The sequence below is a fragment of the Hippocampus comes genome, unplaced genomic scaffold (assembly GCF_001891065.2).
Source record: "Hippocampus comes isolate QL1 unplaced genomic scaffold, H_comes_QL1_v1.1 scaffold109, whole genome shotgun sequence".
In the NCBI taxonomy this organism is placed as follows: Eukaryota; Metazoa; Chordata; class Actinopteri; order Syngnathiformes; family Syngnathidae; genus Hippocampus; species Hippocampus comes.
Window position 1 is genome coordinate 1,500,227 of NW_017805274.1, and position 25,684 is coordinate 1,525,910.

The 25,684-nt window shown below is 42.3% G+C and overlaps 4 protein-coding genes and 1 long non-coding RNA gene across 18 annotated transcripts in view; 2 read left to right on the forward strand and 3 right to left on the reverse strand.

The window, feature by feature from the left end:
• Positions 1-11,420, forward strand: part of tcf7 (transcription factor 7) — a 28,241-nt gene extending 16,821 nt beyond the window's left edge. Inside the window, exons 4-13 of one of the 12 annotated variants that reach the window (XM_019869550.1) lie at positions 610-736; positions 2,323-2,410; positions 4,682-4,786; positions 5,891-6,010; positions 6,495-6,657; positions 6,857-6,964; positions 7,098-7,130; positions 8,117-8,165; positions 9,357-9,429; positions 9,826-11,420. In XM_019869550.1, coding sequence (XP_019725109.1) covers positions 610-736; positions 2,323-2,410; positions 4,682-4,786; positions 5,891-6,010; positions 6,495-6,657; positions 6,857-6,964; positions 7,098-7,130; positions 8,117-8,165; positions 9,357-9,429; positions 9,826-10,030 — 1,071 coding nt within the window. In that variant the 3' untranslated portion in view covers positions 10,031-11,420. Of the gene's footprint in view, positions 1-609; positions 737-2,322; positions 2,411-4,681; positions 4,787-5,890; positions 6,011-6,494; positions 6,658-6,856; positions 6,965-7,097; positions 7,131-8,116; positions 8,166-9,356; positions 9,430-9,801 lie in introns of all 12 variants that reach the window. The other 11 variants (XM_019869557.1, XM_019869551.1, XM_019869552.1 and 8 more) reach the window with 11 other exon arrangements.
• cdkn2aipnl (CDKN2A interacting protein N-terminal like) overlaps positions 7,017-25,684 on the reverse strand; it is a 29,015-nt gene continuing 10,347 nt past the window's right edge. Inside the window, exons 3-4 of one of the 3 annotated variants that reach the window (XM_019869569.1) lie at positions 18,437-18,497; positions 7,017-7,045 (exon numbers count right to left, since the gene is read on the reverse strand). In XM_019869569.1, the coding sequence (XP_019725128.1) occupies positions 18,444-18,497 (54 nt within the window). In that variant the 3' untranslated portion in view covers positions 7,017-7,045; positions 18,437-18,443. Of the gene's footprint in view, positions 7,046-18,312; positions 18,498-25,684 lie in introns of those variants that run through there. The other 2 variants (XM_019869570.1, XM_019869568.1) reach the window with 2 other exon arrangements.
• Positions 11,732-19,412, forward strand: LOC109515645 (uncharacterized). Its single transcript, XR_002168229.1, has 3 exons — positions 11,732-11,793; positions 12,139-12,231; positions 19,338-19,412. It is a non-coding gene; the product is annotated as an uncharacterized LOC109515645 (long non-coding RNA).
• On the reverse strand, positions 13,088-16,964 carry skp1 (S-phase kinase-associated protein 1). Its single transcript, XM_019869565.1, has 6 exons — positions 16,833-16,964; positions 14,824-14,923; positions 14,660-14,733; positions 14,419-14,562; positions 13,688-13,828; positions 13,088-13,556 (listed from the first exon to the last, which is right to left on the reverse strand). Exons 2-6 carry the CDS (start codon positions 14,918-14,920, stop codon positions 13,521-13,523), a joined length of 492 nt encoding a protein of 163 aa, XP_019725124.1. The 5' UTR covers positions 14,921-14,923; positions 16,833-16,964; the 3' UTR covers positions 13,088-13,520.
• Positions 18,318-24,984, reverse strand: ppp2cab (protein phosphatase 2 catalytic subunit alpha b). Its single transcript, XM_019869563.1, has 7 exons — positions 24,674-24,984; positions 19,638-19,847; positions 19,370-19,543; positions 19,196-19,285; positions 18,963-19,124; positions 18,736-18,854; positions 18,318-18,636 (listed from the first exon to the last, which is right to left on the reverse strand). Exons 1-7 carry the CDS (start codon positions 24,773-24,775, stop codon positions 18,564-18,566), a joined length of 930 nt encoding a protein of 309 aa, XP_019725122.1. The 5' UTR covers positions 24,776-24,984; the 3' UTR covers positions 18,318-18,563.

Below are 25,684 nucleotides of genomic sequence, written 5' to 3' on the forward strand. Positions count from 1 at the left end.
CTCCTCGCTTAACTACAGAGCGGTCTGATAATGACGGGGTTGGGACGAGTGCCTCCCCCTCGAGCGCGCTCGGAAAAGGCGGAAGGCGCTCTCGAAGCCACTTCAAGGGTGGCTAATTACGGCGAGGAAACGCGGACGCACGGGCAGGACGCGCTTTTTTTTTTTTCCTCTCTCCCTACTCCTTTTTCTTCGGCGAAACGAGCTCAGCACGTGAAAAGAAGCCGCAGTGACAGATGTGCGCCGTGTGCGCTAAAGTTAGCCCGCCAGCACGCTTTTAGGATTTTTCGTGGCGACGCGGCAACACAAATCGGTTGTTTAGAAGTGCGGTTACGCCACGCTAATGCTAAATACTGCCGTAAATGGCCACGAAGGTTTTTTTTAATGATATGAATTTGTATTATTCATGATCGGAACTCTATGTTTTATACATTTTTTTACATTCATATATTATTTTGTCATAATACTTTGATTTTTTTTTCTATGCCTGTTTCAACCACTCATCAAATCCTTTTCCCACTCGATTGTTTTTTATTTTGTTTTTTGGGGGGGGTTTTAGCATTCATATTTTAATGATTGGATATTTTTTTGTCCCTCCTTGTGTCGTTGCAGTCCAACAAAGTGTCTGTTGTGCAGCAGCCCCACGGCATGCACCCGATTACGTCGCTGCTGCCTTACGGCAACGAGCACTTCGGCGGCAGCCCGCCGCACCTGCCCACCGACATGAGTCAGAAGACTGGTATGAACACATACACTCGCATAGTCACAACAGCTGTTTGATCCATGAAAGTTTCCGTGCTGGTCCACTTCCTTGCCTTTCTGTGACTCCTCCAGTACCCCCTGTATTAACCTGCTGATGCCACTCAGTGGCACTCAAAGCTCATTGGCCTCCCAAACTTTTTGTGTGTTATGACCAAATTTATGTCCTCCTCCCCATTGTAGCAAAAAAGCATCCTATGACTGCATTTCCTTGGAAAAGCATCATTTCGGTTTTACCTTTTCGTTGAATTTTGTGTACATTTCTTGCCAAAATGCTGACGAAGAAATGAGATTCATATTTTTAAAAGACGTGTGTGGCACATCAAACTAATGCACCTCGGGCAATCGGCCGCCTTGTGTGTCTGGAATTCCCCTCTTTTTTTTCCTGTACAAGCACACTTACTAAAGAACACACACACACACACACGTCAATGACGCTAGCATAGTGACTCAGCTCTTAATGACAGACTGAGACACCTGCACACGCACCAAAACACACACAGCGCTCACACCTGGATGCAACGTCCGACGTTTCTCACACCATCTCGGGATCGTTGTCAATCAACACGAGCAGACGCAAAGTTATCTCACCCCCCCATATCATTCGCCACATTGTCCAGGCGTGTGGTTACATCATCAGTGATGTCATCCTTGTTGACCAACAGTAAAGTCGCTCGTTGAAAGAAATCAATGTATCTTTTTAGTGCTGCTACATATATAATTTGTGTTTTTTTTTAAACAAAGCACAACACTAAACGGGCGACGACTGACTCAACCTACCGTGACCGATTTATTGCCTCTCTTTCGCTCTCGGGGTCCCGAAAGGAGCGAGGTCCAGATTACAGTCATCCTGAGGCATTCCTTCGCAGCAAACACTGGTTAGCAAACACAATTGGGCCTGCCTAAAAGCTAGCTGCTGCCTGTTGACAAATGACTTCCTTCGATCACACCCAACATTATTCTACTGTGTGAACAAGAAGAAGAAGTAAACAGCCTACACTGCCATAGCTGTGTAGGTTATTTTTTCACGCCATTTTTAAAATCTGTGTTTAAAATGATGACGCACTTTTAACGTCTCTTCCGTGATTTGGCACTTTTCCCAACCAAACAAATTCATTTCTTCCAATATCCCTTCAAACATGCATACACAAAAGGAGAGCTATCCTTCTTCTGGGCTATTGCGCAAGAGGCTGAAAGTAGGCATAGCGCCACCTATGGTTGTGGAGTCCAATGTATCTATTGTCAGTCGCACAATTCGACTTTATGGAGTGGTTGCTGGTGCATTTTAAAGCTACAGTTGGCCAAGGTGGAAAGCTCTCACACACACACACACACACACACACACACACACACACACACACACACACACACAAATACACACCATGTCATTGTATGACCTTTGTGTATCTTTACGTGCACTTAATATGAGGTTCCCACACTGCTAATAGCGCTAATTGCCCTAATGGAGGCCCCTGAACTGACCTGATGATGTGCCTAAAAGATACAAGTACGAGTGTAGTTGTCATAAGTGTGTGTGTGTGTGTGTGTGCTTGCGTGCGCCTGTAGGTGTTCACAGGCACCAATCCCAGGACCTTTCAGGATACTACCCTCTCCCTTCAGGCGGTGTTGGACAGATCTCACCCTCTATGGGGTGGTGAGTGTCATGTACACACACACACACACATTACAACGCAGACCACCTATGTGAGTGCCTCCTCTGTGAACTTGCGGTGACCTTGTACAAAGTGTAATAGCTCTTATTTATGCCGCTTTGGATGTGATGTGATGTGATCTCATCCTGCACTCGGACGTTTCAGTCAAAAATACTCGTCAAACTCAAACTGGACGTTTAGCATACACCGAAACACGTTTTTTGGGAGGTAGACATGAATATGTTGCTTCCACAGCGATACATTTAGCAGACACGTGAAACACCATTCGTAGCTTCGAAATCATGGCATGACCGAAGAAAAGTAGACGCGTGCTCATCCGACCTTAGATTCATGAAACGTGTTCGCCGGGGGAAAGGAAGTGTGTTAGGAGATTAGCGAAAAACTTGCTAGGTGGACCTTGTTGTACCTTTTAGCCATATTGGATACATATGAATTCATTTGTAGATCCTGCTTGATTTATAGATATTTTTAAATTTTTAATGTAACTTTTTTTCTTCTGTCTGTATAAAAACAGTTTGTAGATTCACATTTTGTGTATTTACTCTTTGACTTTGAGTTATTTACTCGATATTTTTATTGGTACTTGTCTTCTATTACCATATATTTGAGATGACTTTTTGTTTTCTTGATTTCATTTCCCAAATTCTCTTGAATGTCAATCAATTCCCTGTTGATTTGTGGATTAATTTCAACGGGCGCAGTTCAGGGATTCCGTCAAATGTCACGCATGCTTTCCAATGAAGTCTTTGTCCGAAGATATTTCCGATTGGAAACAATTTTATCTTTTTCGGACAAGAAGTCTTCACTGAGGAATTCCTTCGGGCTCGTCTGCCTTAATCCGGATGATCTGCTGGTTCAGGCCCCTTGTATGATGTTGTTTTTTATTGAAGGCAACGGATCAGCGGAAATATTGTTTTGCGACAATTATCTTGGACGCTCGTGTACTCCCCGATGTTTGGCAGATTAGCCCGGATTAGCTTCTTGGTTTTAGCGTGGTGTCTTCTTGGAAGAACACATCAGAACAGAGAATGCTACTTATTGAATACAACACAACATTTAGCATGTGCATGAACACGTTAACCTACACAGGGAAGCAATGTTTGTCCAGCTGAATATGTAATTATTTATTTAATTAATATTTTGTTGATCAATGAAACAATTTTGTCCAGCTGATAGCATACAATTTTTTTCATTTATATATATTAGTTATTCTTTCATTTTAGATATTTTTAATGCACTTTTAATTTTATTATTATTATTTTTTTGTATATATTCACATAGGCAAGTTACTCCAACCAAGATTGGACTTTTAGCACATGCGTTTTATTTATTTAGTTATTTTTGGTGCTATTTTTTAACGATTTCAACTTAAATATATTTTGGGGAGTTTGTTTCATCATTTATTTGCATAGGACATTGCATTTATTAAATAGTTCCTTATGTTTATATAAACCGGTCTTGAAGCTTTACTTGGCACGCAAACAAGAAACTGAAAGCCAAGTTTTTGCTTCGACTCGTAAGCGGGTTAGTCCGTCCCAAACTTTTAACGTAGACTGTTGTCATTAGCTTGGTGGTGTGTGACGTTACGCGCGAGTGCATTTGTTGAAAAAAAGATTTGTTAAAGAGGGGAGGAGCCCACGACATCAAAGGCTCTCGGGCCAGCATCTCATCCCGCTGTGGTGTGACACGCGGCTGTCAACGGTGACCCCCGACGGATCCTCCTGCAGAGGCTCTCTCTGCTTCACCGCTTCCAATTAGATTCTCCCGAAGATTCTTTCAAACATGCGATTTGTTCCTTGGATACTTTTTTTTTTTTAACCCCTTACCACGCGCAGTATGAAAAAAAAAAGATGATATATCAAAAGTACTTGAGGTATTGGTATTCGGTACTCAATATTGAAGCTGTGTGCTGGTGAGACGGGTCTGGACTACTGGCAGTCCAGTCGAGTACTCGCACACAATGTTGTAACATTGTTAATTTTTATTTTTATTTTTTACTTTTTCATTTTATTGACTATTTTATCCGTTGTGTTATGATTTATTTCTAATTTCTTTTTTTTTTTTTGGAAAATGATCTTATTGAGTATTTTCTTTTTTTTGGTTTGTTTTGTTACTTTTGAAATTGTTTCTTGACTATTTTATGCATTGGCTACTTTAAATTGACTTTTTCCTTAGACGTTAAGGGCGTGTCAAGTAGCATACGTCCTGTCAGTGAAGCGACTTTGTGTTGTGGTTGTGCTGTGCTGTGGTAGGCAGAAGCAGACGGTGTACCCCGCCGTTCTGTCATCGTGCGGCTTCCGACAGTCCTTCCCCTCCAATCTTCCTGCCGCCTCGTCCTACACCAGGTACTGCGGCAGGTAGCCAGCTCCGCTGCGCCCGCCGCCTGCTACAAGACAAAAATATATATATCCCACCGCCCCCTCCCCCCTCCAAAGAAAATGCATGTCACCGCTCATCCGCTGAAGTGCATCCGTGTACGCTTTGATAGTCATTTCATTTCGCTTTCACTTTTTAAAGAAAGCCCAATGTGGCGCCAAGGCGCTTTATTTGTCGCAAGCGTCGCCTCTGTGTGCTGTTTTTGTTTTAGATCTGCATGAGGCCAGATGACTCGAGGGTTCATTACAAGTCAAAGCCTCTAAAATAAAAACAGATTTCAATCTGAAAATTCCTCCTTTAATCCAGTCAGTGCACTTTTGATGCGCCAACACGAGATAGTGAAAATGGTCGCGCTGATGTTAACGTGTCCTTCATGATTTTGTTGGGACAAATTGTAGTTGCTTGTGCGCTTAATTAAAAGCAAGCTGAATTATTAAAAAAATAATAATTTATTTAATTTTTCATTTTGGTAGTCTGATTTGCCACCTCATGCAGCTTAAAACAATTATTGTCATCTACTGATTTTGTGTTGTCTTTTTTTTTTTTTTTTTAGCTCATGCAGATTAAAAGAATATTTACTTTCCTTTGTGTTATGCGTTCATGAATAATTGATTTGTGCAGTTCCTCAATCATTTGTAAATTGTATTAACTTCAATCTTCGAGTGAGTAACTTATGCAGTTTTATTTTTATTTTGTATAACGTGTCCACTGCTTCATTGTGGTTGCCTCGCTCTCTGTACAAACTCCAAAGTGACAAACTTTGGCTAGCGCCCCCTCTAGTGGAGATACAGCATATTCCCTTCAAACATCTTGGTTCCGTCTCCACTGGAAAAATAAAAGTGGCCAAAATGAACCGAAAGCGGAACTAGATGTTGTTTGGACGGCAAATGATACATGTTGTCCTCTGTTGTTTGTTGTTTGAACAGCAAATGATACATGTTGTCTTCTGTTGTTTGTTGTTTACCTTCTTGTGTCACGCTACTTGGCTCAGTTGGTCTTTGGCTTCCATTATGATTGTTATTATCGGTATTGTTATTATTTTTTATTTTGATGATTGTTTTTTTATTTTATTTTTTTGTGGTCAGGTTCTCTCACTCACTGATGCTAGGCCCATCCGGCATGCACCCCACGGGCATCCCGCACCCTGCCATCGTGCCCCCTTCGGGCAAGCAGGAGCACGAGCATTACGACAGAGGCATGTATGCGTAAGTGCTAACAAACTCAAAGCTGAATTTGTACTTGGTAATTGTATTTTTTTTAATCTGCCTTCACTTAAAAACATATTTAAGAATGGCTTCAGCGTGAGCACCAGTGCCAACATAATTGTTCAGAGTGCCACATTTGAACTGAAGTAAACATTTTCAGAAGTCATACTCTGCATCTCTGTCCTTGGTTTGGCGACCACACTTATGTTCACAGACCAGCAAGAGCACTTCCACATGTTGTTAGCATTAGCATCGTGGCTAAACATCTTGCCTTTAACAAAATCTGCATCACAAATTGCCGTTTTCTTCCTTTCGCCGTTGCCTCATTCCTAAGTAAAGATTAGCGCGAATCTTTTGGGTGGTTCTCGCGTGGTGCGGCTTGCTAGCAATCAAACGGCTGTGAAATCGCGTTGCGGCTCTTCAACGCCACAACGGTAGACAAGAAAACAACACACAAGTCTCCATCTTCTTCTGCGCCGCGCAGGAAACCACACGTGGAGGCCAAACGGGAAAAGGAGCCCAAGAAGCCTGTCATCAAAAAGCCACTCAACGCCTTTATGCTCTACATGAAGGAGATGAGGGCCAAAGTCATCGCCGAGTGCACGCTCAAGGAGAGCGCCGCCATCAACCAGATACTCGGACGAAGGGTACGTACGCGCACGCACTAATATTTGCGATGACATCATTTACGTGTATGTATGTGGGTTTTTTTTTAAACAGTAATGTTTCTTCTGTCATTTCAAACAACAGCCCTATAGTCCTTTCCCTTGGTCTGCATGTGTGGTCGTCATGGTGATGGTGATTGCCATGTTTGATGCCCGTCATTGTGTGTGTGTGCGTGTGTAGTGGCACGCGCTGACGCGTGAGGAGCAGGCCAAGTACTACGAGTTGGCACGCAAGGAGAGACAACTGCACATGCAGCTCTACCCCACCTGGTCTGCACGTGACAACTACGTAAGACGCATCTTCAACACCACACTCATCTTCCTCACACGCACGCAAACACACACACACACACACACACACACACACACACGCACGGTGGCACAGCACGTGTTGCGCTAAGTGTGCTGTTGACCTGTTGCAGGAGGCGGCAGGCGAAAAGAGTAAAGCCGATTGGGTAGGGACTCGTCTTGTTTGTGCTGGGGGGGCGGGGCTAATACACCAGCATGCATGAAAGGAATTGGGTAATACCAACGACGGCCGCACGGCGTTCCCTCCGCATGCTTCCTTCCTCGCGAGGGGCGGCGGCGGCGGCTTGCATGCTGCTATGGTTACCAGCACACACCGTGACATCAGCGCCACGAGACCACTCACACACTGACAAAAATGATGATGTCATCACGCTCGCAAGGCGTTTTAATAGGGATGCCCGCGCTGGTTTGTCTAATGACGTCCAAGAACAAAAATCTCCTCATAATCACTTTTAATTATTTATTGAAAAAGAAAAGTTATTATTATTATTTTTTGTTTATGTTGTGCAAAAATTAATCTAATATTTTTTAACTGGGGAAAAAGTATGTAGTATTTTTTTCATTTTGATTTTTAATCGTTACTTATTTCACAACAAGAATGCATGAAGGTAAATAAAACATTTTGAAAATATGAATATTTAAAATTTAGTATAGTGCTAATTTTCAAATGTCATTTTTTTTTCTTCCTTGGTATTAGATTTTTGGGGGGGTAATTTAAAATTTAAATGAACTATTTCAAAAAAAATTTAAACACTATTCATTGTAATAAGAAATTTGTGATAAAATATTTAATATTAATGTAATATACCAGAACTGTGTGGAATGTAAAAGCCTGAAAATTGTTGTCCTAATTATACCCATCAAAACTTGCCCAAACAATTACCAAAAAATTCTGATCATTATCGTTTAAAAGTGAATTTCTTCAATAACGTGTCGTATTGGATGTCATTAGATTGCGTGAGTGTACCTAACAAAATGACCGGTGCGTGTCGTCCTGTAAACAAGCCAAAGTCGCTACAAACTTGACACATGCTAATTAGCATATGTGTGTTTTTAAACTCAATATTTAATAGTCGACTCTCATTATTTTTATTATCGTCCAGTGAATCACTTCATATCTGTCCTCCTGCAGGGAAAGAAGAAGAGGAGGAAAAGGGAGAAGCAGCAAGACTCCAACACAGGTACAAATACTAACGCTAAGCTAAGGCAATGCTAAGATTTGCAGTATCGCCACCTCACTCACGCATACATTAGACAATTGAACTAGCAGCAGAGCTGTCAGCTTGCTAGTTAGAGCAATGTAACTGCTAACTCGCTAATATAAGTACTATAGTGTATACAAATGTAGGTATTCTATGCTAATGCTATGCTAACGTTTCATTTTAAACATCGGTCACATTTATTCTTGAGCTCTGCTTTGATTTCTTGAATCTAAATTGAGCTAGCAGCCTAGCTTCTAGCCGACGTGCACTAGAAGCATAACCTCTAACCCTACTAGTGTGTGCAGCTAACACCTTGCTAGTACTAGCCAAATAGTCACGACCACGCTGCTTAGCCAGCTCATGGTTAGCATCATACCTGCTTAGGTCGTACTTAGCGTAAAAACACTCAGTGGCAAAGATTTGAGGTAAACAAGGATTTCTGAAGAATTGTTTTGGTCATTTCAAAATAAAGCGCAACTCTCTTTCCGTTCAAAATAAAAGTGTTTTTTTTTCACAGTACCTGTAAAAAAAAAAAAGGCATTTTTTTTTCCCCCAAATTGTTCCATTCCTGTTCTGTAGAAAAGGTACTAATTTGATCCAGCAATTTTCCCAGTCCCTGTTAGGTTAAATCCTTATTGAAGAGCTACATTTGCTTTCAACACATCATACTAGACGCTGGGTTCTGTGTCAAATGTCACACCCGATCTCGGCTTTTGGTTATTCCTTTTCACATGGTAAGATTGATAATATTCCTCAAACCTGCCACAAACAAAACAATTCTTATTATTATTGTTAGATACAGTGTTGCTGTGTGAAATGCCCCTACTCTGCTGGGTTACCATGTAAAATTCCAGATGTTCTGCAGCACTGCTGCTGCCTTTTCTAGAGGATATCTGTGTGAAAGGGGAAATCTGTCATATTGGACACTAACCTAACCTAATGTGGAATGCAGTGTTGCAAATTGAAATATTGCTTGGCTGAGTTTCTGCATAAAAGGCTCGATATATTTTGTTTTCCCTCTCTGCGTGAAAAGGTCTGACTAACTTGTGTGCGTTTGTGACTAACGTGTACCCCGCATGTCAACCGTTTTGATGCTTCTTCTTCTTCTTCTTGTGCGTCTTTGCCGCTCCTTTCGTCGTCGTCCCCCGTCTTCGTGCTGTTGCGGCTCAGAGCCTGGCTCCCCTAAGAAATGTCGAGCTCGCTTTGGCCTCAAGCAGCAGATAGATTGGTGCGGTCCCTGCAGGTGTGTAAACCACCCATCCTACCACCATGTGCACCACCTGATCCCCTGCCACCCCCCTTCTGAAACACAACAACTGTTAGCTTAGCACGTTAGCTTAACAAGTGCACTACTAACTTTGTTTCCACTAGTATTTGTGCTCACGGCGCACTAACACTTCTTGCCTTTACGATAAGCTAACTCTGCTCAGAAAGTCCGCCCATCTATTGAGTCTTTGGTAAGAAATATAAATGAGTTGCAGGTCCATGTTAGGAAATAAAGAAATAAATAAAGATATGCAGTCTAGTCATTTCCACATGGGTGTGTGTTGTACATGTGTGTTTTGTGTTGTATTTCTTTGGTTATTGACGTTGTGCCATTCGGGTTTATTCCCAGATAACTGTCTGTGACTGTCCTTAGGAGGAAGAAAAAGTGTGTTCGCTACCTTCAAGGAGGAGGCTGCGCGAGCCCAACTTGTTCACATTTAAGTGCCGTAGACTCCACGCCGCCGCCTTCGCCCGCCGCCCTCGCCCGCGGATCCCCTTTTCAACAACAACTACATCAGCGTCCCTGTCGCCCCCCTCCTGCCGCGGCCCTGGCCAAACGCAAGCTGTCAGCCACGTGACTCGCGTCGCTTGCTTTCATGGGTGACCAGGAGGAAAAAAAAACACAATTTAAAATTTGTACAGCAGGGAGTTGCCGTGTTTAAAAAAATAATAATAATAATATAGAAGTCCACACAAACACAAGTTTCTAGCCTAATAGCCATCGTGCTTAAGTTATTTTTTAGCATTTTCAACAACAAAAAGAAACTCCTTGCCTGGAGTCAACTTTTTGCGTTAACAAAAATTTTTAGCAAGCACATGAGCCTTTTGTATTCACATTGCAACAACAGGTTTGAAATGACTTAGGCAAATTAGGCAATTAGACTAACAGAATATTCTTTCAAAACACTTTTTCATCATTTTTGCGCATTTACAGGAAACCGATTTTTTTCGCTCTCTTTAAAAATGGTATCTGAATACAAGTAAGATTACAAGATTTAATTTGTTATTTTTGCAAAGACAAAGCAGAACTTTTTGTTTTTATCTTAAAAAGGATTGAATACATTTCAATCAGGAAACTTTAATGAGCATTTTTGTCTGGTTTCAGGACAAATTAAAGATCTTTTGTCCTAACATCTTTTTACAAAGGAAAACAATCTTTCTATTTAAAAACAACTATTATAATCAATAATACATGAACTAAATATATTTGTTGTGTGTTTCAGATGAAAATCTCACCATTTGTATTAGGTAACTTTCCAGTCTTTGTGTATTTTAGCAACTGAAATACCAGCAAGTCCCTTCTCACTCCGTTCCCCCTTTTCAGACTTTTAAAATCAATGTAAGGGGTTATGGCGCCCTCCGGTGGTTTGGCATGCACCACACACCCAAACTGCGTACTTGGAGCAGACACGAGGAACAAATGTGTTTGAAAAGAAATATTTAGTGTCTGTGTGGACTTTTAGAGCCATACATCGATTCTTCCTCCTCATAGTGTGCGATCAAATGTTTCAACTATTTTAGGCACTTTCACTCACTTTCATATTTTGTCCTGGCTTCTTTCAAAGGTCAGAAATTTTGCTGGTGGCCAAACCTGTGAGGGATTGCGATCTTTAATTTTTTTTTCCCCCTCTTTGTTTTGACTGAATATTTTGTCAACGATTTCAAAGACGACCAAATAGGTACTATTGTATTATGTGTTGTAAAATTTGTTTTTTTTCTATCAGTGTCAAGAAGGTCCTGTAGTTAATTAACTTGTGTAAGTTTATGGGGGGGTAGAAACATTTTTAGTCATGTCCGTACCTTAAAGCAATATTTTCAAGTGTTTTGTTATTGTTGCATTCACATAGCAAGTTCTCATTTCTGCGATGATGCTTTTAAATGTCCCACCAAAACACACCTGAACGCTGTCTTTTTTTTCATATCCATTTTATCAGTTCTTATGTTGATGTATTAAAATTGTTATATATACACATCTTGCACTTGTGTTATTTGTGAGTGCCAAAGAAATTAAAATAGTCTGAATAAAAATATGCAATAACAGAAAATCCAGCTTGACACAGCACTTACATTTAAATACAGTCGAAATCACAGGTTTGTAAAAAAATGTTGAATTTAAATGTGTTCTTTCCAGTTTGATAAAGTACTCTAAACACATTTAAAATACAGTATAAATATTTATTTTTATACGTTATACAGTACTTCCTCAAGATATGCATTTGAAATTTGTTGTGTCGCCTGATAATTGCGACGGCTGTGGCCTTCTTTTATTACGTCACCCAGCCCCATGTAAAACGTCACGAACGCACGTGTTGAGCGGGAATTGCAAACACGGAGGAGCAAAGTAAGTCACTACAGAATTTTGTTCCATTTTGAAGTGAAGCAACGTAATGTTAGTCTCTCTTGGCGCTGATGTGTATTAATTCTTCAGTTTGACCAGCAAGTACGTTAGCTTGTGAATGACATGCGAGAGCAATAGTGCAGTTCGCATGTCTGGACAAAATACGTCGTTTGTTTTCAGTTCACTTGTCTTTTTGCGGTCTTAAAGTTGTTGGATGTTTCATTTGTTGTATTATATCTGCTATTGAGGACACTGTGACCCCACTAGTCAAAACACGGTGTTCTGATTAATTTTGCCATTGTGGAATATGGATTAAGCAGAAGAGTTCAGATGTTTTCATCATCTCAGGGGCGGCCATTTCACTTCCACCTGCTGTCGACTGAATTGGACATCAACGCTGTCTGAGCTTGCGAATGTCACGTGACCAAACCCAGGAAACAGGTGAGCTCTGACTTCCACGTTAAACTAAAGCACTCAATTACAACAAAACCTATATGTTATGTTTATATTATTCATTTGTGTGTAAAATAAGTGTCATGCCGTGTCTCAGCAAATTGCTTTTGTGGCGATTAAAAAAACTGTATCGAAGTCGCACGAGTGGCGATGTCGCAAATTGTAGCCAATCAAAAGGAATCTTTCACACAGGTGAAAAATCGATTTCCGGGTTACAAGCGAGCACTGGCACACAGCCTCTCACCAAGTGCTGTCAACTGTGACAAATGCAGTAGATACAGTATAATATATAACAAAATATATATTTAAATACCATATTTATATATTTTTTGTGTATCTGTTAATGAAATAGTGAAGCTTGTGGTAAAAATATTCATGTACGGTGTACATTCCGCGGAGGTTACAATCAAATGATTGGGAGCAGCCACCCATTTTAATACAGTATAGCCCCTTTTTTTTGTCTTTATTCTTCCGTCATCTTCTGCGTCTTCCTTGACTGATACTTGTGGCCTGACACTGACAGAATTGTACTTGAATATTTACAAACACTTGTATTCCGCTGTGACATTTTAACCTAATTTTATTGGATTATGGAAAATGTCTTGATTTTCAAGTGATGCGTTTTTCATTACTTCTACATATATACAAAATGAATTTTGAAAAAAGTTAATAAATGTTAAAATGCAAATCCATTTTTTGCATGTAATTTTATTTAAATTAGTCTAGTTGTCACTATTTCCTTTTAACACAGGAAAATAAAGGAAGCCCATGCCATAGATCATGTCCTTATATAAGAATCCATGAAATGACTTTGTCCTATTGGAAGACAGAAACACCACCAAACTCAGTTTTTGAAACATTTTATTTCATCCTTTCATCACTGGTGCACATGTTGAAACCCACCTGAAAAACCTTTTATCGCTTCCCTTCCCACGCCCCTTTAATGTAAAGACCAACCTAACAGGCGACAATCATGTCTATAAAAAAAACCTAAACTGAAACCAACACATGGGGAGTCATCAAAAATGACTTTATAGACGACACAAGAAAGGAAATGGGGGGGGGCCTTATTTAAATAATGACACACGTGTTAAACATGTCATGCTAGTATTTTGTACACAGCTTGGAAGTGGAGAACTGGGGAGGAAGTGAACTTGACTGAACAGTACGGAAGTAAGCTATATAGTCAATATTAACAAAGTATGAACAAGACCAGTGCAAGCAATAAAGCGGACACATTTCTATTCTGTGTGTCTGTGTAGTTTTGGCCAGATGCTCTACTTCTCTTCGCACCACTGGTTCTCTTTGCGCACCTGCAGGGGGTGACAAATACAATCCATAAATGTTTAATTTGCAAGCATTGGCAAGTTTTTTTTTTTTTTTTGTGATCAGGCCAAAATCCAAAACTCCTTTGTAAAGTGAAGGTGCGAGTGTGTTGGCTTACCTGGGCTTCCTCCTCCTCCGTGAAGTCGTTCTTGATGTTGAAGGTCTTGCGGATCTCCTCGGGGGTTTTGCCTTTGATCATGTTGGCCACCGTCTTGCACGTCACGTCCAGCAGACCCTTGATGTCCAAGTAATTGGCCGCCTGACGCAATTGGGGGGGACATCAAAATATTAGCAACAGCTCTGGAAGTTGCTTGAATCACAATTGGAAAAAACATTTCCCACCAAATGAGTTTGTTAGACATGATTATTTGGCTTTGGTGGAGGTGTGCATGCTACTTGGTGACAGTTGTTTTTTTTTTTTTTATCTGAAAGTTAGAATTATAATTTTTGTTGATCAAAATAATGAGGAAAAAAACCCTCAAAATTTGGAGATGACAAAAAGAACATTATTTCCTTTCACTTTTTCAGCAGTCAATTTTATTCATTCTACAGATTTTATTTCAAGCTGAAAGAATTTTTTTTTTTAATCTAGGAAAAAAAGACAAATCGAGCCCTACTTTTTTGGGGGTGTGACGTGATACTTGTCCAACAGAATGGCGACACTTTTATTACTGGCGTCCCAAGGTGATAATTTTGGACATTTGTAAACAAGCATGTTCATGTTTCACTTGGTGGGTGGTGTCATTTGCCAGCAGCTCTTCTGTGACTTTGTACACATGCAGAGCAACCAATGAGAAAGCCGCCGTCCGGTCACATGACTGGGACATCACCCTGGCTGCTGCCGCTTACCAAAATAAGTTCGAATAGGGTCCCTTGGTCCACTTTGAGGAACTCCTGGTCCCACACGGGGATGTCGTCCGTCCTTTTCTCCTTGTTCTCGTCGTCCTCGGGGGGAGGGGGATCATCCTTGTGGTGGGTGCACCACTGGATCACCTGACATGCATACATATAAGATTTAAAAAACATCTAGTATACAAAGAGCGCAATTTATATTACATTTGGAAAAAAAATCATGACCTTGACACATTACCTTCTTAAGAATGGCCGCGTTGACGTTTGGGAGCGGCACCGGATCGTCATCCCCTTCGTCATCCATCCCCAAATCTGTCAACCCGCAAGTGGCGTTAACATGTCACACTCCTCCACTGTCATTTCAATGATAGTCAAAAGTGGAAATAAATGCTGGGGGCTGACCTTCTAACATGGTTTTGATGGTAACAGACTGTTTGGCTATTTCCACGTCCACCTCGAAGATTTCTCCATCTGAGCTCTGTAACTTTATTGTCGGCATTTCCTGAAACAAACACAAGGCCGCCTCAGAATTGTATCAACACTAATATTAGTGTGGGACAAAAAACTAATAGCTAAGCAACAGCATATTGTGCCGTGAAAAAGTATTTGCCCCCTTCCTGATTTCTGTGTTCTTTGCACATTTATCACACACAAACCTTTCAGTTCATCAGACCAATTTTAATATCACGCAAAGACAACCGAAGGAAATACAAAATGCAGTTTCTAAATGCCAATTTAATTTATTATGGCACAAAAAAAAAAAAATCCTAACCTACCTGTCCCAATGTGAAAAATAATTGCCCCCTGAACCTAACAGGTTGAGCCACCCCTTGGCAGCAATAAACTGATGGTTGGCCTTTCTCCTTCAGGATTTTCTGGTAGACGGCAGAATTCATTATCCCATCAATCACAGCAAGTTGTCTTGGTCCTGAGGTAGCAAAGCAGCCCCAGAGCATCACACTGCCACCACCATGCTTCACTGTTGGCGCCATGTTTTTAATCAAATCCTGTGCCATTTCTTCACTAGATGTGAGCGCCCGCACATCTTCCAAAAAGTTCAGTTGTTGACTCATCAGTCCACTGACTGTTTTTCCCGAAAGTCTTGAGGATTATCAAGATGCCTTTTGGCAAACAAGAGACAAGCCTTGCATTCTTTTTGGACAGCAGTGGCTTTCGCCTAGGAACTCTCCCACGGATGCCATTTTTGGCCAGTGTCTTTCTTATGGTCGTGTCATGAACACTGACCTGAACTGAGGCCAGTGAGGTCTGGAGTTCTTTGGATGTTGTTCTAGGTTCTTTTGCAATCTCCGGGATGAGTCGTTGGCGAACCCTTGGAGTAATTTTAGCTGGTCGGCCACTCCTGGGAAGGTTTGCCACTGTTCCCAGTTTCCTCCATTTGTGGATAATGGCTCTGATAGTGGTTCGCTGGAGCCCCAGAGTCTTGGAAATGGCTTTGTAACCTTTTCCGGACTGATGGATTTCAATAACTTTTTCTTTAATTTCTTCTTGAATTTCTTTGGATCGTGGCATGATGCGTTTGGTTCTTGAGATCTTGTGCCTACTTCACTTTGTCTGACAGATTCTATTTATGGGATTTCTTGATTCAACAAATGTGGTCCTAGGGTGCTGCCTGTGAAATTTAACTCCGCTTTCCCAAAACTGTCGTTAAGTCACGGTTACTGTGTGATTCAACAAGTGGGGGCAATTACTTATTCACATAGATCCAGATGGGTTTTAATTTTTTCACCCCTTGGTAAATGAAGTCATCATTTAGAAACTGCATTTTATATTTCCTTGGGTAGTCTCTGTGTGATACTAAAATGTAGTTGATGAACTGAAACGTTTCTTCTGTGTGATAAATCCGCAAAGAACAAGGAACTCAGGAAGGGGGCAAATACTTTTTTCACAGCTGCGTAACCTCCTGCAAAGGTTTTTTCTTTCCAACGTGTGATTGGTACGGTTTTTTTTTCCAGTTAAAATTAGCACAAACAAAATCGAGAACGTCATTTAAACATTTATGAGTGCAACAAGGCTCCAACTTGAGCAAAATTTAACGTTTAACGGCATTCTCGCTGAAGAATATCAACGATAAACGCCTGGCTGAAAACAACAGTTTAGCATCCTGCGTCGCCGATGATTCCCACGTGCCGGCTTTTATGCCGCTTTGACACGTTCAACTCGACTTAAATATGAAGATGAGGATCTCCATTTTTGTTACAATTATGCTACTTACTATAGAGAACCATATCCGTAAATGACATCAATAGTGCCGCTAGGCTAAGCTAACGTTGCCAAGCTAAATCACAAAGGCCCTCTCCGCAACCGCGAAGTAGGACGTGAACAGAGACGAAAAACAGACGAAAGTCGAGCCCTGATCGTGTCCGGCTTCCGAAATGAAACTTAAAACATACCGCGAATGTGTTTATTCCAAACCCGCGGGTGGAATTTGTCCTCTGTTGTCAGTTATTGGAGGAAAATGGAGAAGTCGTAGACGTTCAAGTGTGTGTGCAGCTATGGCGCTGGCTTTGTCAGTTACGTGGGGAGAGGGGAGGGGCGAATCGCTCGTCGGGGTTGTTTGTTTGTTTATTTATTTATTTATTTATTTTTAATTATTTTAATAAATGTTCATGAATAGTCAGTTTATTTTTTAATTATTTTAATTAGAACATTCACTATTTCCCCTAAATTAATAATAAAATTATGAAGAAAAGGTTAAGTATGTTTACGAGGAGGGTTCGTGAATAGATTCCGTGTGGCAACAAAGCTGATTATGAACTTGAGTTCTGGAATTTATTTTAGTGGATCTTTGGCATGCCTGTGCTATCTTATTTGTAAAACACAAATTAACTTTCACCTGATCAACATTAATTAGTTTGTAATGATTATGAACTGGAGTAAATAATTTTCAATATTTTGATGACCATTTTTTAAGCTCCATGACAGGTGCATATTTTATTTAAACTAGATTCACATGAAAATACCACAAAGGTAAAAAATAGCGTACAAAAATTATATATGTGACTTTGGTATTTTTAATCACAATTACAAGCCTTTCTTCCCTAATTGGCTGGAAGAAGGCGGCCTTCAGGTGCAGCATCCATTTTCACTCAAATTAAGTGACAGAGTATGCTATGCTGTAAATTAATTCGCTCATTGAAATACATTTTATCTTCAATATTTTTTGTCATATTCCACTATTAAGTTGGTTACCTCTTTTGCAGCTTGACTGGGAGAACTCATGGGAGTTCTACTTAGCATGTGGCATTCATTTTGGCTCAAATTGAAACTACATTCACACAAAATAATCCTACCGCCCCACTTGAACGATAAATCTTTCATACATCATATTTGATGAAACTTGAATTATAATTTTCATTTTCTGCTGATTGGCTGAGAGAGGTCACACAGTTCTACTTTGCTGTGACGCCCATTTCTGCTCAAGTTCAACAAAATACACTAAAATATTTGTAAAATGTGTCAAATTGTTCAGAGGTCAAACAAACATGAATACCATGATGAAATATCCCACAAAAGTAGACGAATTAAACTGCCATGTCATGAAGGAGCCACCTTTATTATTATTGTTCACGTCTGTTAATATGAGCTTGTGGTTCAGTGCGTTGATGATCTTTACACACACATGCACACCTTCACGCATTCGACAAGACACCTCATGTAAAACCTTCTTGTTTCCGGGACTTTTTTTTTTTTTGTAATAAAAAGAAAACAAAATGTAAATATTCTCTTCATCATTTTATGTTACATTTCTCAAGATTTACAAAAGTGCAAACGGATCTTCCCATCTTCTCAATATATGTTTGTAAATGTGTGTTGATATACTGAATTTTCTCTGTTGTCAGTCCTAACCATCAAGTGAACTTGATTGATCGATTTTTCTGGGCGCGAAATTTCCTAATATAAGACAAGTCCTCAACAACCCATCATGTGTCGATTTATGGCACACCGTTTGGTCCGTCCACAGACATGTACGCGCGCACACATACACACACACACATTTCTTGCTAAATGCTTAAATAGGTCTTTGTGTGAATGTACAATGTGTGCTGCTGCTGCTGCTGTTTCTTCCATTATATGGCAACACTGGACTTGACTGTACAAGAGGGATGGACTTTCAAAGCCGGTTACAGGAAGTAGTCTGGGGTGCGGCGGGTGACGTGGGGCTCCCCTCTGCGAGGTGCCGGGTCAAACTGCAAGCTATTTGGGGGCAGAAAGTATTCATAATTTTAAAAAAGAAAGAGGAAAAAAAACTGCTGGATGTAAAGAGGTTTTGGAGGACGCGTTCACGACACTTACAAGGAGTATTTGAGGGTGTCGTCCAGCTCCATGATGGCCGCTTGGTTGCCGCAGCGATAGCAGTAATTGGGAGCGCTGAATATCGTCACCACGTTCCTTTCGTGGCACCAGTTGTAGCCCTGGGAGCAAACGCGAGTGTACGGTTAGTGTCCGCGCTAATGTGATCACTTGTAGTCAAGTCTCCTGAAAAATAGAGCAGCTGCCAAGATTGGCATTTCTAGACTCGCCTCCATGACCAGCTGGTGGGCGCGGGAGACCAGCGTGAGGCGGTTGGCATGGTTGAATGTCTCCGAGATGTCCTGGCCGAAGGTGTAGCCGGCCCCCCGCGGGGAGATGCCCCAACCGCCGCGGTCGTCGGGGTCCGACCACAGCAGGTCGCACATGGGACCCTAAGAGATGTATTCATTTAGGCCCCCTAAAAAATATTTTTAAAATATAGAAATTATTCAATTCTTTTTACCTCATGAGGCACTTCCTGTAAGCGATCCAGCGCCCTGATATGGTCCAGTGTGTCAATGGATGGTGACAAACCACCATGAAGACAAAAAATCTGTAAAAGTATCAGTTTTTGAGTATCATTTCTACTTTTTTTTCCCCCCCAGCATGAACGAATGGATCTCTCCCACTAATTCACCTGAGAGTCGACCAAGGCGGTGAGCGGAAGGTAATCGAAGAGGTCAGTGAAGTACTTCCACACGTTGGCGTTGCCGTACTTGCGCAGACACTCGTCGTAGAAACCGTACACTTGCGTGATTTGTCTGCTCTCGTGGTTGCCACGCAGGATGGTGATGCGCTCCCGGAAACGAACCTAGTCAACAAGCAAGTTTAGAACATGCTACCAACACCGACAAAAAAAAATAAATAAAATAAATACACTGACCAAAGTATTACACAAAGGCTACCTTAAGTGCTACAAGTAAAGTGACCGTCTCCACGGAGTAGTAACCCCGGTCCACGTAGTCGCCCATGAACAGGTAGTTTGTGTCGGGAGATCTGCCGCCGATCTTGAACAGCTCCATGAGGTCATGGAACTGGCCGTGAACGTCGCCGCACACCGTCACGGGGCATCGCACCTCCTGCACGTTGGACTCCTTGGTCAGGATCTCCTTGGCCTAAATAAATCGACAAGCCTGATAAGTTACTTTTGTTGTGGGTCAGTTAGCGACTAAACCGCTGGCCTCGTAGCATAACTGTTCCAAGTTAAGAAGTTGGAAGCTATTTTAGAAGCACGCACTAGCGCCACCTAAAGGATAGAAGCACATATTCTAGCACATCATGGGTTTTCCAACTATGACGAGTCAGACGGACATGTTTGCACCGTTGTGGTTTTTTTTGCGGAGGTCCACATCTTTATTCAATGCACAAGCCAGTAGAACATCATAGCTGCGACATCTCCATCGAAATTCAAGTGTGTGTGTGCGCGTGTCCTCGTTTCTGTAAAATCAATTAGTGCAGTGGTCCAGGAAACACAGTCGCTAGACTTTTTAGTTGGCGCACCTCATATTAGTCCTGCAGGACAAGTCGGGAGGATCATTAAAGCGACCGAGCTTTCAAAACCAAAAGCACCACTGTCACAAGCGCTTTTTACCAACTCGGTTCGTCTTTTGAAATATTCATTGCGTATCTTAAGGAGAGGATAAATTAACAACTATTCCACATAGAGTGATACCATTCATGACAAAATGAGGTCACTGCGTAGTAGTTCGCTAAATTCATCAGGTTTGTGGAAAAGAGAATTTGTCCAAATAGGTCAACATCGAATTGATGTTGACAAAATGCTCGAGTTGGCCTGTCGCCAGGGCAGATGGGAGAGCCCTGCACGTTGTTGACCTAAATTTGACACACACATACCCATGCTAACATGCTGCGAAAGAGTAAATATTATCTCATCTCTTCTGAAGTTATCAGTTGATAAAAAAGCACAGTAACAGTCCATGAACTTACCCCTCTTTTGTGATCTAATTTTTTTTGGGGTGTGGGTGTGTTTTTATACCCTATGCCGTCTAATGTGGGCAGAGCTGACGTTTAGGCCGTATTATAAAAAATGGCATCAAAAGTCGCCTTGGAGTTGGACGCATCAACCATTTTAACCCTTAAAAAATAATAATAAAGAAAAAAAAACACTTAAGTGTCCCGCCGAAAAGCGAAGTCAGCACTTTTCCTGCCAACCATTTTAACCCTTAAAAAAAATAAAGAAAAAAAAACACTTATGTGTCCCGCCGAAAAGCGAAGTCAGCACTTTTCCTGGCCACAAACATAATCCCATTAAAGGCACCTTTACGTGGCCAAAGGTCCTCGCGTCGGAACGAGCCGGGGCGAGTTCAGCTTTACAACCACAGAGGATGACTTCACTCGAAGCTGTTGCCTGATGGCCCTTTGAGGTTGAGGGGAAGAAGCAGCGCAGTCAGCTGGTTTTGACCGCCGTGCGTCGTGATGCCTCTGAATTAACCCTTGCGTCGGCTATTTTGGTTTGCCTTTGCCCGCTATGATTAAACAAGTGTGGAAATAGTGACACGCATCAACAGAAACCAAACAGTGCGTCACAATGCCAAAACTGGTCCTGTGGAATACCTTGAAAACATGACATGCGGGCACACCTTCGATGAGCTCATCGCGCGTCGAGGAAAGCATTCCCAGCGGTTGCCCCAGCAACGCAAACAGAGCGAGTGAGTCCACAGGGACAAATCAAGTTGAGGTAGACTAAAGATTTAAGGGCTCAAATGTCACGGGGAAAGCTCCACGTGGCAACAGCTAGCAGAAAAATCTCTTAAAAACGCGCATTTTCCTCAAGGAATTCCCAACAAAAAGTCCGAACAAAAGCAGCGGCTAATCCTTTTCATGTTCGCATGCGCGGGCCGAGTGAAATGCGTCAGCACGTGGAAATCTGTTTCAAAACATCCGTCAAAGTAGTGCTCATGTTAGCATCATACCAAGTTTGGCAGCTCGAGGAACGTCACGCCATCCACGTTGCACAATCCAATAATTTTTTGGTTGAAAGTCGGAAGTAGGAAGGTACCAACATGCTAACTTTGGCACTTTGGGGAGTCTCACTGCATCCATGTTCCATCATAGGTAATGTGGCAACAGCGAGCAGAAAATCTTTTAAAAACACGCATTTTCCTCAAGGAATTCCCAACAAAAAGTCCGAACAAAAGCAGCGGCTAATCCTTTTCATGTTCGCATGCGCGGGCCGAGTGAAATGCGTCAGCACGTGGAAATCTGTTTCAAAACATCCGTCAAAGTAGTGCTCATGTTAGCATCATACCAAGTTTGGCAGCTCGAGGAACGTCACGCCATCCACGTTGCACAATCCAATAATTTTTTGGTTGAAAGTCGGAAGTAGGAAGGTACCAACATGCTAACTTTGGCACTTTGGGTAGTCTCACTGCATCCATGTTCCATCATAGGTACAGTCAGACATTTTCAAAATGTTGCAAAAAAAAAAAACGTCATGAGATAACTTTGCTGTTAATTTCGCCTGCGGTGGGGAATTGTTTTAGGCACAATCATGTCTATTAAGTTTGATTTGAAATGCAGCAAAATCCACCCCCACAGCCCATTTAGGCAGCGAGGCGAGCAATTAGGCCTGAAAGAAATGTGCATCTTTTGTGATCTTCATTCGCCCAAATTGCTTTCAAGACGCGGCCCGGTGTTCCAGTGGTTAGCACATCGACCTCACAGCGCAGAGGTCGTGGGTTCGATCCCGGCTCCGGCCTTCCTGTGTGGAGTTGTTCTCCCCAAGCCTGCGTGGGTTTTCTCTGGGTACTCCGGTTCCCTCCCACATTTAAAAAACATGCATGGCAGGCTGATTGAACACTCTAAATTGTCCCTAGGTGTGAGTGTGAGTGTGGATGGTTGTTTGTCTCTGTGTGCCCTGCGATTGGCTGGCAACCGGTTCAGGATGTGACCCGCCTACTGCCCGAAGACCGCTGGGATAGGCTCTAGCACCCCCCGCGAACCTTGGGAGGTTAAGCTGATCGGAAAATGGATGGAGGGATGGATGCTTTGAAGACGATGCCGTCTATACAACACAACGAGGCTGAAATAAAAGCTCTTGTCGTTCCCATCCTCCTCCTCCTCGACGTCCTCCATAAATCCCAAAACAGAGCCGTTTACTCATGATTCACTGCATTCTCCTGAGTCACGCTCCTCATCTTTTTCCGGCAACAAAAAGGCTTCGACATCGATCAATCGAATCCTCCCACATTTATTTTTTTTTTAAGCAGCTGGGAGGATGCGGCGTGCGGTGCCAAATTGACATAGCGTGCGCCTACAATGGTGTTCATGAGGGGTCGGTGCTGATGGCGGTCAAGCTGTAGTTCAGAACCAAGGTCAGCAGAACTGTCGGGCCTGTTCCTTGAGTGAGGGTCAATGCAAAATGGAAGCTCTCAACAGCATGACTATCAATGACTTAACAGCCCCCGTAACGTCCAGTTGCTGCTTCAGCAACAAGCCTGCGTTTAAAAGGTCAAAGCTGCGCTGCAGCGTAAACAACTCTGCAGGATGCCAAGTAACCAAGCAAGAGCAGATCAATCCCGACAGGAATTCAAAAATAAACTACACCTCAATTTATGATTTATTTTAAAGGCACTTCAAAAAAAAATACAAGCGTCTATAAGAGAATGCGTGATGGACAAATTAATTATAGCGTTTCCCCACGATGACAAACTTTAAACAAAATCATCAAACACAATTAAAAATGGCAACGGCAAACCAAAACGGTCAACTTCGTGTTCATTTTTGTTTGTTTTGACTCTTAAAATGTGAACATTTTTGACAACGTCTATAAGAGAATGTGTGATGGACAAATTAATTATAGCGTTTCCCCAGGATGACAAACTTTAAACAAAATCATCAAACGCAATTAAAAATAGCAACGGCAAACCAAAACGGTCAACTTCCTGTTCATTTTTTGTTTTGACTCTTAAAATGTGAACATTTTTGACAGAACTGCAACGTTTCATGTCGACTAACTGCAGTAAAATCCACCAAGAAATGGCAATGCTTATTATTAAGCATTAATACAAGTGGGGGGCGGGGGGATCATATTATGATGACCCTCAAAGCAGAGACATTCATCAGGAACCTGTCGCTTAAAGGGAAGAAGGGAATTCAAAGGGATGATGACGGAAAGCGTTGAAGGGGCGTAGTTTGCCGCTTGTTCGTTAGTTGTGTTATAGAGAGTAAAGACACAAGACTTGCCTACACTTCAATCCCTGAGATTCAAGTGCACAGCATTTCATCGCCAAACCACCAAATTACATTTGTAAACCACCGTTATGCCACACATGCTGCGCTTTCTCCATCCCCAAAGCTAATGGTGCCTATCATTTCCCTCAGCTCCGTTTACCCTTTTGGCTTTGACATTCCAGCACTTCAGGTGGATTGAAAGTGTCTCTTTCCTTCTGGAACCTCATATTGCCTGGCTGTCAAGTTATCTGAGAAACCGTATTGTGCTGTTTGGTATGTTAATTAGTCCCAATGTTTCGTCACAGTGGGGCGGAATGGCTTGCTCACAGGCAAGAGTATCTGAAATCGGAGGCTTCGATAAAAACTGAATGCAAACATGTAGCAATGAAAAAAATAAAACCCGAATGGGTGTCCGCCTTTCACTCCACACAACATCCAGGAGTTGCAGTCGAACCACAGCGGTCCTTCGAGGTCACATCTGGCGGACGGAAGAGATACCGGGTCCCATGCGAAAGGACGCTCATAGACGCGCAGGGCGCCTCCGCGCACACACAACCAACACGCTGGCCATCCGACGGGGCTCATGAAGCCACCCGTCGAGGCACGTCGCCTGGGTAGGCACGGTGAAATATAAATCTAAGACGCCATTTTAAGAACGTGTGTGTGTGTAAGGCAGCAGGCGGCGACGAGCGAAAAGACGTCCGTGGCGGAACGAACTACACGAGGGGTGTCAAGACAAATAACTGACCTTTTCGCACAAATTCTTCACTTGCCCCTCCGTGAGCTGTTTGCATTCGTTCAGCTGCTCGATCCATTGATCCAGCTCCTTCGTAAAAACATTTTCGTCCATTTTCTGTTTATGTTGAAGCGCGGGGGAATAGGTTTAGGAGGGGGGGGTTGCGGCGTCGGGTGTTCTAGGCTTTTCTGCCGCAGATGAGCAGACTGCGACAGCGACTAACAGTCGCTCGTTCGTCGGCACAGTTGGCGTCGACGTCGCTCCCCGCCTCTCCCCGACGTCAGGGGCCGACACTTACTGGGCTCAATTAAAAGCGCGTCGAGGAGGGAGAGAGGAGAAGACGTCAGCCGGAGATCGACCCTGCCTACTCATGTCTGTACGTCCGGGTTTGAGCGTCAAAATAAAAGCAGTTCGAGCAGTTTTGTTTGACGCATTCCGGCGTTTGTTTCAGTATTTCCAAACACAACAAGCCTCGGTTGGGACATTTTCCCCTGGCCGATTAATAGTTTATATCCGAGTCTTGGCTGTGATGTTTCCTGTCATGAACTAGCCTTGCCTTGCCAAGCCCAGCCTTCCATCTGACTATGTTTTGATTCACAAAAACCACAGCAGGGGCATCACTATTTTTGAGCAATGATCATTTCCTCTGGTTTGGACGGTTAAATGCAAACTGAATGCGCAAATCTGAAGCTGCATGCAAGTATGACCACTCTTGTTATTGCTCATGTCATCAATTGTGGCCTCTTCCAAGTTTGTGTCAGTCCTTAAGGGAATAGCACTAACTGAATATCCCCGCAGGGCCTGCACAGCTGGTTGATAAATATTCATGGTCGATAATATAGTTTTCTTCTGAACCTGCTTTGTCACAGGAGTTGTGTTTTAGGTTTCCCCCCTTTGGTTACACAGTGTTAATCATTCAGGAGTTAAACTAAAGTGACCTACTTTACAGTCGGTTAGAACAAAACTGTTCAGCCCACATTTACGCAAAGACCCTTTCACCCACAAACCCATTTTACGTGTTAT